The 15,952-nt window shown below is 34.8% G+C and overlaps 1 protein-coding gene across 2 annotated transcripts in view; it reads left to right on the forward strand.

The window, feature by feature from the left end:
• LAMA3 (laminin subunit alpha 3) overlaps positions 1–15,952 on the forward strand; it is a 130,063-nt gene that overhangs the window by 4,455 nt on the left and 109,656 nt on the right. For both annotated transcript variants that reach the window (XM_087931160.1, XM_026699292.2), the window contains exon 2: positions 7,315–7,467. In XM_087931160.1, the coding sequence (XP_087787286.1) occupies positions 7,315–7,467 (153 nt within the window). The remainder of the gene's footprint in view (positions 1–7,314; positions 7,468–15,952) is intronic.

Raw genomic sequence — 15,952 nt, forward strand, 5'->3', positions numbered from 1 at the left:
TTTGAGAAAATTCCCACTTACTTTCTTCTGCAGAATCAGTTGGTAAGACTCAGAAACATGCATTTCGAATCACAGTTCACCCAAACTAATTCCTGCAGAGTCCCTGACACACAATTTAGTACTGCAACCCAATTATGTATCTCCAAATAGGTTCTGTATTGGAGATGGCACAGGCAGAAGCCACGAGCCTGAGAAAGTGGCAAGGGATATCTCTAATTCTTGGTGTTCCAGTCTTACTGTCTATGCCAAGTTGCTGTAAAGAAAATATCCAGTTAAATTAGAAACCAAAGTGATTGGAGGTAATTGAAACAAAGTATCGGTATTCTTTATTGGCATGTACAACAACAGATAATACAAATAATCCCCAAACAACTAAAATCTATCAATTTATATATCTTTGATTTGAAAATAACTGAGCATTGTTATGGAACTGCATCAGAATTATGGGGAGAGTTTTAAAACTTGTAATAGTTACTGGGCTGCCTTCCACTGAAGCTTACCTTCCATGGAAGAAGGTTCCATTTGTCAGTGAATAAATATGTGATTAAACTGCTTATACTGTTTACAAATGGTTTTAAAAAAATCATTGTCAATAATACTGTGACTTATATAGCTGGAATGTGTCTGATAATACTTAGGACATGAGTTTATTGAGATACCATTACATTCCTCTAAACTAAAGGGAGTGACTTGGATGCTAATCCTAGTACCATAAGTAATGGCATTTATAGTGCCCATATACTAAGTCCTTTCCCACCATGGGAAAGGCAGCAGTGTGGTTTTAGTTTATACATGCCTTAAGCATGTATAAAACATATGTTTTACACATGCTTAAGGCATAAAAGGTTTATTGCTCTGGTTTGTTAGCTGTAATTATATCCTTTTTTGATACTTAGATGTTGTAATGTTTCAATTGATGGTATTTGCCTATTTAAGAATATTTTAGTACTCTGGCCATAATAAACTCAAAGGAAAGCTTACTTGAAGCTTACTTTCCATGGAAGAAGGTTCCATTTGTCAATGAATAAATATGTGATTAAACTGTTTACACTGTACAAATTCTCACTATTTTATATCTGCCTCCCTGTTCTAATGAATATGGCTGTTACTAGTAAAAATGATTAAAACCAGATTTTAAAATAAGTGTTTTTCTTCGATGCTTAGGTTTTTTTCTCATGTCCAAGCACTTTGTTCATCAAGTGTCGTATAACACTGTTAAAAAGAAGGCAAACCGGTGTTCCCAAACCAGATATCCTGAAAATATGTTTAGCTACATTTCTCATTATTCCTAGCATGTCAACTTATCATTATGGCTAACATGGAGGACATGTAATCCAATAGTTTTAGAAAGCATTTGGCTGAGAAAGATTGTCCTGGATTGCATTATTGTCTTCCTCATTAAAGAAAACATGTGCATTCTTTCAATCTTAATTCCTGGCTTCTTTTTGTGTATGATAAAGCAATGCTATATCACAATCTATTCAATTAGCTGCCATGCCAAGAAGAGTTTAAACATATGGGCCTCATTTTAATCAACACAGAAACCTATGTTAGCCAACATAAAGTACTACTCAAGACGTTTCCTGCTTAAAGCTCCTAGGCCAATATGGTAACCAAAGCAGTGTCTCTGGCAACAACATTGAGACATTACCAGCCTCTTTTTTGCTATAGTGAAAAGGTGAATCCAGAGACATCTTTTCAGGGTTGGGTTAAAGAAAATAAATTCCCTTCAGGTGTTTTGGCAGCAACTTGTAGGATCTTGTCTGTTAGGAGTCAGAAGAAGAATAAAATCTAACACAGGTGATCCACTATTGCACAACATCAATTCTGCATATGCACTAAGAATAGCTTAAGATGTTTGTCCTGAAAATTAGCTACTATTCCATTTCTAAATCAAGCATGTTTGTTGTGTATATATTTGAGCCATATGCATTTTAGCTGAATTCTGATAAATTTGTATGAATATACATGTTTCTGTCTGCATGAAGACCCACAAAAAAGATTCAGTTCTTTTTCTTTATAAGTTTATAATATCTATTGGATATGATATGCCAGAAAATACTTGTATGGACAATAGGATGTTTGAGAAAGTAATAATATCCTGAAGGATACATTTACAGCAGCTGTATAATAGTACAGCTGCATTTTTATACTCAGTGTCCTGGAGTAAGCACAATTACATTCAAGCATATTTACTTATGAGTAGACAGCCTCATAGTAGTATTGACCAAGGAATTGTTCATAGGCCCATGAGCAGCTGGGTAGCCTAAGCATAATATTTTATGGGTTTTTTGAAAATATTCCAACAGAATACAAATGCAGTTTTCAATTCCTGCTTTATGAATACTAGTCTGGTTTTGGAAAAATGTTTTAAAAACATCTACAAATTTAATCACTTTAAAATGATCCATGTTAGATATTTCAAAAGGCAACTGGACTTTCTTATTTTTCCTTGAAGACGTTTCACTTCTCAACTAAGGAGCTTCTTTAGTTATAGAATTGAGAGCGGAAGAATGGATGAGAAGTGAAACATCTTCAAGAAAAAACAAAATGAAGTCCAACTGGCTTTTGAAAAAAGCACCTTTGGGACAACCATGGCCTGGATGACTGAGAATTTCCATAAATCCATGTTAGACTTTCCCAATCTGGGGAAACTTCACTAAGATTACATCTCCCAAGATTCTTACCCATCTTGGCCAATTATCCTAAAAGTTATTGTCCAGAACATTTGGATGGCATCAGATTGGTCAAGAGTGATCTGACCATAGGAAAAAATACAGAAGTGCTTCTTTGTCAATTTATGAAATGAAAGCTCTGGGGTTTAATAAACAATGTAGTTATAGACTTGACATACATTAGAAAAAAAAGAATAGAGTTTTACTGTTGAAGACCATTACAACATATTTTTACATGAAGTCAAAAGAGTCATCAAACTATATGTACCAAAAACAACTCCCAAAACCAGAAAAAAACAAATTACCCATAGCAATAAGGAAGCTTCAATCCAAAAAGAGATCACTTTGGTGGAAAAACAAATCTGGTCATGTTGCCAACTTCAAAAGCCGATACAAAAATTTATGCCACCAGATAAAGACTGAATGCACCAATTATCACATTAAACAAGAGGAAAACCTTCTATGCACCAATTCCACCCGCACATTCTACAATTTCATAAACAACAAACTAAAAAACTCAAGGTCCATCCCACCCCTGAAAGGACCTAATGGTAAAGACTGCAACAATGACACCATTAAAGCCAACCTCTTTAACACATTCTTTGGCTCAATATTTGTAAACAACAATGGATCACGCCCAATATTTCCTAGTCGAACCACAGAAAACTACAATGATATACATATCGATTTTACAGAAGACAATGTTGAAAAAGCACTACGCAATCTAAAACCATCTCTATCTATTGGACTGGATGGAATATGTGCCTACTTCTTAAAAAAGCTATCCACTGCCATAGTCGAACCTCTAAGCATAATCTTTGAAAAATCCTTCAGGAGCAGCTCCTTGCCAAACCTATGGTCATTAACCACAGTCATCCCCATCTTCAAAAAGGGAGACCCCAGCCTAGTTGAAAATTACAGTCCAATCTCTTTATGCTGCGTCACCTGTAAAGTCAGGGAATCAATTATTAACCAATCCAATCTCTTCGCCAATGATGTAAAGCTATTCAATACCACAGACAATACTACTACCCTTCAAAAAGACCTCGACTATGTATCAGAATGGTCAAACAAATGGCAACTTCAAATCTCAACAAATAAATGCTCTGTCTTACATATTGGCAAAAATATCAGAAAATAAAATACAAGCTGAGTAGTCAAGAGCTTGTTGATGATCCAAACTCTATCAAGTACCTTAGAGTACTCATCTCTAATGGTCTAAGTGCTAGAGCCCACTGTAACTACATAGCCAAAAAGGCATTAAGAGTTGTTAACCTAATCCTGCGTAGATTTTTCTCTGGTAATATCACACTACTAACTAGAGCATACAAAACATTTGCTAGACCAATACTTGAATACAGCTCATCAGTCTGGAACTCATATCATGTATCTGGTATTAACACAATTGAGAAAGTCCAGAAATATTTCACAAGAAGAGTTCTCCGCTCCTCTACTCATTGCAGAATTGACTTGAAACTCTAGACCTAGAAAATCTAGAACTATGCTGCCTGCAGTCCAATCTAAATATAGTATATAAAATCATACATTGCAATGTCCTACCTGCAAATGACTACTTCAGCTTCAGTCATAACACTACAAGAGCACACAATAAATACAAACTCAAGGTTAACCGCACTAAACTTGATTGCAGGAAATACGACTTCAGCAACAGAGTGGTCAATGTCTGGAATACTCTACCTGACTCTGTGGTTTCTTCCCCAAACCCCAAAAACTTTAACCTTAGACTGACCACTATTGACCTTACCCCTTTCCTAAGAGGCCTGTAGGGGGCATGCATACGCGCACCAACGTGCCTACCGTCTCTGTCCTTTTGTTTATTTTTATTTTTCTTACATGTATCCATTTCATGTATTTATAACCATGTATATACTTATACCTGTTATCTTATAATCGCTTGACAAAATAAAATAAATAAATAAAACAAAGTTTTCCTTATTTAACATTTGTCTTGGAGATTTTGGATATGAGGTCAGATACGATTTGTGCCAGGTCCAAGATCTTAACAGGTTTTTTGGGAGATCTACCCAGGTACAAGAAAGCATGTCATTCTCCTTGCATATTTGATTGACTTGGAAGCCATCAAAGTCCTTCTCTGCAGTTTTAACAACGCCTCATTGAGACACATAGCAAGAATACTTCTGTAGTTTACCTCTTACTGTGGTTCAAGAGGGCTTCTACATTCTTTCAAAAGATTGGGAAATCAGTCACAGCAATGCATATATTGTCCTACTGTTTCAACTTGAATTACTAGAGTTATTTTCACATAAAAATAGGTACTAAGCATTAAATAGCTTAAACTAAAAATTTAGGCGAACATGTCCATGCATATACAGATATATCCAGGTGAAAGGGATAGATGAGGAAAATAGCATATTCCAGATAATCAGAAAGATAGACAACATATAGAATTGGAGATTTACCTGCGATTTCTTTAGTTTGTTACTTATTGGTTCAATCTGTTACACCTCAATCTGCACAGGCTCTTGTAGTTTACAGAGAAGATGTGCTTCTTTCGAGATTTTTTCCAAATTGATTACCGACAACGCTATGTGTCTACAGGCTAACACTGTATGAACACCCGGGATCTGGGTAATATTTAATTGTTCCCTTAATTTAACTTTTGCCATTGGCATGATATCAGCATTGATATTTAATAATGCATTCTTAAAACTTTCATGTATACATGCTTTCTGGGAATAATCCATAATTTATGGGACTTCACAGGATTTAAATCAAACTAAATATGTGTCTAGTTGTGAAGTTTTTCTGGGATGAGGCAGCTATAGTGGGTGATTTTATCATGTTCCAACAAAGCAACATAAATGGGAGCAAAGAGGGAGAACTATATATACAAAATTGCATATTGCAAATAAAAATGTAATTCCTAGCTGCCATCAATATCTTTATGATCATGATTTATCACTTGTTACTTGTATGCACACTGATACAAGTACTGAGAGCTTATACATCAGAGACAATTTCCTTATGCGTCCAATCACACCTGGCCAATAAATTATTCTATTCTATTCTATTCTATTCTATTCTATTTTGATGAAATAATGAAAAAACCTTTAACCTGCCTAAGGTGAGAGAACCATTCCTGGCTAGAATAAGCAATTTGTAAATAGCTCTCCAGTATCCCCATAACATTTTCTTTGCAAATCTCCACTGTAGAAGTTTGACATCTACTCAGTTTCTAATGAGTTTCATAGGATAAAGCAGAGAGTAATTTAAGGTGCTGTTTAAATGAATTCAGGTACTGTACTTTACAGTAGGCATTTCTTCTATGAGTTAATAATGAAGATCATGATTAACAATGATCAGAATAACCCACTTTCCCTCATCTACACAAGTAGCTTCCATCCACCCTCCCCATTCAGATGCTTTCTGAATATACAAATTTTCAATATATCTGTTGATTTCAATAGTATAAATACTATTTTAATGTCTAGTTTTGCTCAACTTTTGCCTTTCTATGAGGTTTTGGGGTCCTTGTCCCTTGAATTTGCCCTTTGGCCTAAAAATGCCTCATCACCACTGCTTTTAAAATGTATATCTAGTTTTGATCTAGGTGATTTAAAGAATTATTAGTGCTTTATTTTTGAAGTTTCTAAGCGTAACATTTGGGCAGAACTTTTTTCTTATATGCCCTACATAATGTCAATCTAATACAGAGGATGCAGGTAATCCTTAATTTACGACCACAGTTGGACCAGAATGTCATTACTTAAGTGAGTGACACCCAATTTTATGAGCTTTTTTTGCTATGTTCACTAAGTGAATCACCACGGTCATTAAGCAAATCACATGATTATGAAGTGAATCTGGCTCCCCCACATTGAGTTTTCTTGTTGGAAGCCATCTGGGAAGGTCACAAGTGGTGATCATGAGTCCCTGGGACCCTACAATCATTGTAAGTACATATTGGTGGCCAAGCGCTCAAATTTTGATCACATGACTAACCATAAGTCCCAGGACTGGTTTATAAGTCCCCTTTTTCAGTGCCATTATAACTTTGAACAGTTTCTAAATGTATGGTTGTAAGTCAAGGACTGTCTGTATATGTTACCATGTGTTCATGGACCACTTAAAATATTTGGAATACATATTGGAATTTGGAGGAGGATGCATCTTCATGAAAGGTCTAGAAAGACTGACACCTTTAGGCTACTTCCATGAATTCCAGCAGAAATCTAAAGAATGTTTTTTCATGGAAACAAACACATCTGTGTATGCTGCACATAGCCTGCCATATTGAACACCTTTCTGAGATAATGCCAGGAGCAGAGAAGGCATTGTTCAAGACTCAATTAGTCAGCCAGTATCTAAAAGTTTTTAAATTATTTTAATTATTGGGAAGCTCAAGTTAGTGAATTTTGGCAGTAGAGAAGAACATTGCTGACTATTTAGAATATGTTGCCATTTTGAATCACATCTTAATTCTCCTTCAAGTAACTGCAGTAAAGCAAGATATTTGCTGTGGAAGAATCTATTTTTATCTCTATTTCTGAATTAGGCTGTTTTAGGCATTTATGAGGAATTACAACTTCTGAATCTTTCAATGCACCAAAATTTGAGTGGTAATTCTTATATCTTTTTGTTTGCCTATTTGTTTCAGGGCCAGTTTTGTGACTATTGCAATGCTGCTGATCCTAATAAGGCTCATCCAATAGACTATGCTATAGATGGAACAGAGCGTTGGTGGCAAAGTCCTTCTCTTTCCTTGGGTTTGAAGTATGATGAAATAAATGTAACTTTGGATCTAGGACAGGTAAGTACAGTTCTGCTTACCTTTTGGCTGATTTAGTTTGGATTGGCTAAAGTTCTGTGTATGTGGTTCAACATGGAACATGGAAGCATCTTGTTGTAGGGTGGTATGCATAAACCACCAGCCTCTTGCAGCTTTGCAATAGGATCAAAATTCATATATTTCCCCATTGGAATGATATCATATAATAGATATGATTGATCTGATCTCGTATTAGGCCATTTCTGAATTCCATCAGAACATTAAAATACTAAGCAATATAAATACATTTATATCTATATTTTAATAAAGAAATCAATTCATAATAATATGAGGTTATCACATTTATTTATTTATTTTATTTATTTGTCAAGCAATTATAAGATAACAGGTATAAGTATAAACATAGTTATGAATACATGAAATGGATACATATAAGAGAAATAAAAAGAAACAACAGGACAGGGACGCTAGGCACGTTGGTGCACTTATGCACGCCCCCTACAGACTTCTTAGGAAAGGGGTGAGGTCAGTAGTAGACAGTCTAAGGTTAAAGTTTTGGGGGCTAGGAGAAGAAACCACAGAGTCAGGTAGAGTATTCCAGACATTGACCACTCTGTTGGTGAAGTCGTATTTCCTGCAATCAAGTTTAGTGCGGTTAACCTTGAGTTTGTATCTATTGTGTGCTCTTGTATTGTTATGACTGAAGCTGAAGTGTTCATTGACAGGTAGGACATTGCAATGTATGATTTTATATACTATACTTAGATCGGACTGAAGGTGGAGTAGTTCTAGATTTTGTAGGTCTAGAATTTCAAGTCTGGTGGCATAAGGTATTCTGCAACGAGTAGTGGAGTGGAGAACTCTTCTTGTGAAATATTTCTGAACTTTCTCAACTGTGTTAATATCAGATAAGTAATGTGGGTTCCAGACTGATGAGCTGTATTCGAGTATTGGTCTAGCAAATGTTTTATATGCTCTAGTTAGTAGTGTGATAATACCAGAGAAAAAGCTACCTAGGATTAGGTTAACAACTCTTAATGCCTTTTTGGCTATGTAGTTAAAGTGGGCTCTAGCACTTAGGTCATTAGAGATGAGTACTCCAAGGTCCTTGACAGAGTTTGGATCATCAACAAGTTCTTGACTATGCAGCTTGTATTTTATTTTCTGATTATTTTTTTTTGCTAATATGTAAGACAGAACATTTATTTGTTGAGATTTGAAGTTGCCATTTGTTTGACCATTCTGATACATAGTCGAGGTCTTTTTGAAGGATAGCAGTATTGTCTGTGGTATTGAATAGTTTAACATCATCAGCGAAGAGAACATAGTTGCTCTTAATATGATCACAGAGGTCATTAATGTAGAGTATGAAGAGAGTTGGTCCTAGAACACTGCCTTGGGGGACACCACTGTTGGCAGGTACAGAATTTGATAGGACGCTCCCAATTTTGACCATTTGTTGTCTGTTTGACAGGAATGCTTCTATCCAGTTATGCAGGTGTCCAGAGATACCATAAGATTTTAGTTTTAGGAGTACTTTGTTGTGTACTACTGAATCAAAGGCTTTACAGAAGTCTATGTAAATTGAGTCTATTGCTTTGCCCTGATTGAGTTGTATGGTCCGTATGTTTTTGCAGTGTAAGAATTGCAGATTACAGGATAGTTTTTTTCTGAAACCAAATTGTTTGTTAGAGAGTAGGTTGTTTGTCTCTAAGTGAAGGATAATGGATTGGTTAATAATTGATTCCATGACTTAACAGGTGACTCAGCATAAAGAGATTGGTCTGTAATTTTCAACTAGGCTGGGGTCTCCCTTTTTTAATAGTAGATTTATTTAGTTTATTTATTTAGTAGATTGGTATAGTATAGCAATAAAACTAACACATTCAGATAAACCATAGGCTAATGCATTAAAATCAACAGATGATTTCTAGCAAAGATGCATAGGGTTAGATATCAAAGATCTAAAAACATTTCTCAGCTGTTCCTGTTTCTATTGTGCTGGTGGAGCCCATGCTGAGGTTTAATCCAGTTAGCTTGTTTGTTCTTTTTTCTTCCTAGGGAAACATGCATTGCATTGTTAGGAAACATTAGTTCTACTATATGGTAAGCCACTCATTAAAATACGCACAATTAGAGGAAAGGTGTTGCAAACAGATCCAAATACTTTTTGAAAAATGCCATGTCCCTCTTATTCTCTTTGTGATTAATTCCCCTTCCTATATGATAAATATAGAATTCAGATTTCATTACATTGGGGGAAGAGTTGTGGAACAAAATCTTCTTGTGTTTTCTCTCCTGCATGTAAAAAACCTAAATGTGTTTTTGGATTGCATGCAAATAGACGATTCTACCTACCCATATTCATAAAGGATATTGTTTAGCATTCTTCCGGGGCTGTGGTAATTGTTAAAGCTGGTTTTGTTTATAAAGTCTAACCAGAAAGCATGAAAGGAATATATTCATATAAAATTCAATGGTACTATTTAAAATTAGATTCATAGTAATTAAACCAAAGGAAATTTAGCCACAGCTAGTTCCTTTTCTTCATGGGTAAATTCATACATCACACCAAGCTATGATTTTAAACCATGGCTTGTTGACTTGGCTGGGTTCTCCAGTTAATTCAGAACAAAGCAAACTAAACAAAGCTTCTTGTGTGGCTAGATCCAAGCTAGTTACAAAGGGTTTTATTCTTCCTCTAGTAATTTGATCAGCGTAGGAATACAATTGAACCTCACATTCAGTTCTTTTAATCTTATATTTTTAATGTGCCCTTTCTGGAAAAAAAGTGAATCAAACAAAATTCTCCATTTGCTTAGCTTTCAAACCCAGATTTTTAGGACAAAGTGCTCAAAGCATTTTTGTTTTCTTCTACCTACAGTTTTTAAATTCCTAGTTCCTTCTGTCTGTGTCAGAATCTATGCATTTTCCAAAGTTGATAGAAAATGAACCAAATAAAATCCTCATTCTATATAAATTAGTGACCCATCACAAAAATGATAGTAGAGGGAAATTCCCAGCCATGAAGACACTTCCTAAGGGAGAGCGGGAGGGATGGATGGATGGAGGGAGGGAGGGAAAGAAGGATGGAAGGAAGGAATATATAGGCATTGTTTTGTTCCATTGCAGCACAGTGTTAGGCTGGTTCATATTAAGCAATATGAGGCTTAACACTGTAAGTGAATAGCAGCTTATTAGAATGTCAAGCTGGTATGTAATATACTTCCCACAATAAAAAAAAAACTTCAGGTAACAATGCAATCAACAACCTGGTTACCATCTCTGATTTGTCTTGTCCTGTTTTCTCTTCTCCCAGTTCTTCTATTGCTATTTGGTGCCTTAATTTTATTCTTATCTTAGTTACATCCTTCTCCTCTTCCCTTCACTAAGTATAGCTCCTTCCAGATGTGTGCTGAATCTTGGAGAATATATCCTTGGCTTTTCTAATACTCTGCTTAGTTTGTAAGAATCATATGTGTTCACATATAAACCAAGGATTGTAGGTGTTCAAAATACACCCCAAAATCAGGTTTGGTGTATCTGTGGATGGGCTTATCCGTGAATATAAACAAACTTTTAAAAGATCTGTATTTCTTGTATATACTCACAGATAAACCTATTGCAGAAAAGCCAATCTTTGATTTTTAAAAAACTAATATGCCATTAATCAGCTTAACTACAAGCTAACACTTTTCATGGTATTTTTGTTAAAAAATTCAAGGGTTGGCCGATACCTGAGTGTATATGTATACATTTTTGCCTCTTTTTTTCCACATTGCCAAAGACCCTTTTTCCTTAGGCATGCAGAGCTTGAGAGGTGAGTGAAGTAAGACTCGTGAAGGATTCATGGGTTCTTACATTGTGAAATTTTGTTCTAAACTTATCAGAATCACCATACTATATGTGAGTTGGGCAACTATATAAAATTGTTGGATAAATAATAATAAAACTACTCTCTGTTGAAGTCACAAATGTAATGACTCAGAATACCCATGGCTTCCAACCCTCCCTCTAAGTTGCCCCTAATTTTCAGCAGCACATTCATAAAATCATATGAAGTACTATGGTGCAGTTCCCAGTCTCTTAAATTCTATGCCGCTTTACAAAGTGGATCCATATTGCTGCCTATCCCAGTTCTTAGTGGACACAGTGTATTTTTCCCAGATGACAAAGTGTGGGTTCAACAAATACAGGTTTGGTACCTTCTCTCAAATGCAGTGAAGCGGCTTAAAACAATATGAGTGAGGAACAGTACAAGATACTAGATTTCCATTGCCCCAGGTAAAGTGCTAGACACATTCATAAATGCATGTATAGACATGTACACTTAGGTACACCTCTTTAACAAGATCTGTGGAGTGCAGAAAATGTCTGGAAAAGTACACTAAAATATTGAAAAAGATTTTGAAAAAGATATCAAAACTAACACGACACCCATTCATTTAAGGTACACTGAATTCATATTAAATACTATATTCAGAAAATATCCCAATTTTCAGAGCAATTAAGCAGGGGAAAGTGCTGTTAAGCAAATCTATGAAATCTGCTTCTTAAATAAATGATAAAAAAAAATTCTTCTGAAGATGCTTTAAAAGTAGACTATTTGGCCAGTAATTTTGTAACTTACTGTAGGTTAAATAATTCACAGATAGATAGATAAATAGATAAATAGATAGATAGATAGATAGATAGATAGATAGATAGATAGATCTTTCCCCTTCTCTCTTTCTTTCTTTTCCAATTCAATATGTTCAATATGTCCAATTGTTCAATATGTCCAATGTTAAAATGTTTTGCTGCATCCTATATTAATTAATAAAACGTAAGTGTTCACCTCCTTTAATTGTAATCTGTAGTTTGTTCTGGTACCTTCAGTGTCCAACCATTGGAATCACATCCTATCATTTTTTAAAAAGAGAATTTAAGACAGAAGCATTTTCCCACAGGAAGGATTCTTATGATTAGTTCCAAAATCATATATTAAATTCATCTGGACCCATTAGTCTTTTTTTTAACTTTCCAAAATCAAAGTCCCAATTCTTCGTTTGTAGATTATTCTAAAATAATTTTTCACAGCCTTAAATTTGAATTTAAAACTTCTTTCGCTATGGATTGAAGGGAAATCATCCAGTGCTGTAAAACCTGTTCATCCAAAAGTTCCTACTAGCTGAAAACTAGTTAACAACCAATTTCAGAAAGGGACTAGAAAGGTAGCATGCAAACCTAGTATTGTTTTTTAAAGGTGCTAATTGCAATTAAAGCAAAAAGACGTCTATTCCCTTGTCTTCCTGAAATCTACATCCACTTCAGTCATTCAGTCTCCTTAGGAGAAGCAACTGTAGGAGCACTTGTAGGTGATCTCAGGTGTTCTCCTTGTCTGGAGAGGAATTATAAAGAATTATCCACTTGCTTTTAATGAATTCTTCATTCTGTCACAGTTGTCAGATCTGCTTTGAGGGAAATATCTTCAGTCTACAACATGTTCCCTGGAAGTCCAAATAAGATTTTTTTTTTCCAAAAAAAAAGATGCCCTGTAGTTACTGTACAGTAGACTCCTTTTCCATTTTGAAACATTGGTACCTAAAAAGATGCATGAAATCATTAACTATTCTTAACATAATACAGAACAGCAAACTACTTTAATAACATCACAATACTAAAACCAATTCTTTTCCCTAGCTAGAATTATTTTTGGTTCAACATCCAAGCTGAGAAAAATAGACCTTATGGCCACATGAAGTCCTTTGTCAGAAGAACTGACTTACTGAAGAAAGTTGAAACAACCTCCTGTCTACAAAGTGTCCCTTGAAAATCAAACCACGCCTCATGGTGCTCTTCCTTCCAGATAATTCAAGATCCTGCTTGTTTCTAGATTTTTTCTCCCAAAAAACTTCTTCCCTTACTTAATTTTCCTTTACTATTTATTTGCAGATCAGTGCCCTACTCAAATTGCCCGGACTGCAAGGATCTTGAAAAAAATTATATTATCTTTTTTACTGAGTTGCAATATAATTATTTTTGAGTTGTTCATCATCACACCCATAAGTAGCCAGCTAAAGGGGTCAAGAAACATCCCCAGGTTTTTATTTGAATTGCAAATAAAATTTCTTCATTCAGGTCCATCCTTGCCTTCCTGATGAGGAAACTTCTGCAAAGCATTTTCATCCTTCCTTTTCTCTGCATTATGGACAAAAGTAGGGAAGTACTAAATGCCGTCAGGCTGCCAGAATGACATAATAGAAGAAATGTTAGTACCCTAACAACTATTACAAGTACTGCAAAAATGTGGCCTGGTTCAAATAAGATACTTATCCCTGGTGCATTACAAATTAAAGATGTGGTCAAAGAAGGTCAACAAAAGTACTTGAAGATGCTCCCTACAAAGGTAGACTGAAGGAACATGGGATGTTTAGTCTAGAGAAAGAAGAATGAGGGGAAATTACCAGCTACGTCTAGGTACATAAAGTGCAAATGGTCAAGAGCTATTTTTTGTTTTATGTTGCAGGCCTGCTGAATAGAGAAGAATAGCAGAAAAAAATACTTATATTTATATTCAGCAAACTACTAGATTTGTTTATATCTCTATTTTGGAGACATAATCCCAGCAATCCCCAACATATTACAAAATCACCCTCCCAAACTATTGTTTTTTGTGTCTGTTGGGAGAATTGCTGTTCTCTTTATAACTTTGACTATAGAAAATGACCAGACTGAGCCTGAGGGAGGGGTCAAATATGTCATTAGTCATGAATCCCTTCATGCCCAGAAGAGTTCTAAGTTCAGCCCACCTTGAATTCTGTTGATCGTTATCTACTGCCAATTTGTAGTAGTTCAGATTCTTATAGAGAGTTTAAACATGCAATAACTATTTATATTCACTTGAACTGCATGGATTTTCTAATTTCACTGGGTTTGACATTGACTCTGTTAAAATTTTATGGAAAGACAACTGAACAACTTTGAGAAATAAGTAAAAAAATCCAGGACTAGAAGGTAAAAGCTATCTAGCATTCCCTTAGCTAAATGTACTGGTTCATCTTCCTCAAATACACAGTTGGCTTACCTACTTTAACAAATGTGGTTAACGTTGGCTTACCTACTTTAATAAATGTGGTTAATGTTAAACAGTAAATAGTCCAAGTTTATGACAATGTTCAAAGCAAAATAATATGAAAATTAACATTGACAGAAGGTTTAAAACAAGTGAAGGTTTGTTTAATAAAAATTGCTTACTATAGACAAATATAGTATATTATGAAAACTCAGCCAATGATATTTTATTGTATGATTTATATTTAAGCAAGTTATAATTGAGCGAAATGCAGATTTATAAACATAGCCTTAAACTCTAAAAATATTTATCCAATGTTGACTCATCAACTGCAGTGGGTACATTATGGAATAAATACTGTAATAATGAGCAGACTCACTAATAAGGGTACCTGTAAGTTGTCCAAATATGTAAATTTCAGTCATTTCAGCTAGCTTGGCCACTCAGTAAAGTTGTAGTACAATATACTTAAAGTAACAAAGTTAGAGAAGGCTAGTAAGATATTTTAAATTGCTTATACTGCTGTCTCAAACTTTCTCACCGGCGATACTTAAGATTACTTAAAAATACAATTGTTGGTTAAAAGTTGAATAACTGAAAAAAAGAACAAATCTAAAGTAAAGTTAAAGTGCTTAAACTATTACATGAATTCATGTAAAATCAATTATACTTTGTTACCAAAGGCGCCGTTACTAAAGTAAACACATTGGATTTTAAACATTAACGGAAGACAAAATTCTCAATAGTTACTTCCCAATTCAAGACCAGTATGTTTTTCAATGTCGTACACTGAGAAACAAGTCCATTTATGACCTGCTTATGGATTTCCTATAGACAGAGATAGTCCACTGTGGACATAGAATAAAAGGCTAGTAACCAAGTTAAAAAGTTATTTGTTCTACTTTAGCATAATCTTACACATTTATGGCATTTTCTCATACTAGATTAAACTATGAAACCATTTAAATTACACAACTACCTGTTTTGACTGGCAGTGGTTCTCCAGGCCTCAAGCCAAGGAATAGTTTTCACATCATTTATTAGCTAATCCTTGTCAGGGATTGAATTTGGGAGTTTTGGGATGCAAGTTTTTTTTCTATTTTTCTTTTAAAGATTCTGAAATTACAGGCAATAAAATATTCATATGAGTTCACATCACCTTTCTTGTCAGTTCTTTTGTATATCCATGTAATTTTTTTCCAGTTGAATCTCAATGGTTTAGTAAAAGGAAATTTAACTTGAGAAATTCAAAATACTGTAAAATATCTTGGGATGATATTTTAATGACAAGCTTTTCTGCCTTCAATGAGTATGTCTGATTCATCATTTTTTTCAGCTATTAATCTATGCAGTCTCTGTGTATTTCCCCCAGGGCAATTGACTTATCGACAGAGTCCGTGTACATTCCTTTCTGTTGATTTATCCAACAGTAACTTTGTGATTGTTTCTGAA

This window comes from Pseudonaja textilis, chromosome 3 (genome assembly GCF_049901715.1).
Source record: "Pseudonaja textilis isolate UNSWEBS1 chromosome 3, rPseTex1.2, whole genome shotgun sequence".
NCBI classification, from domain to species: Eukaryota; Metazoa; Chordata; class Lepidosauria; order Squamata; family Elapidae; genus Pseudonaja; species Pseudonaja textilis.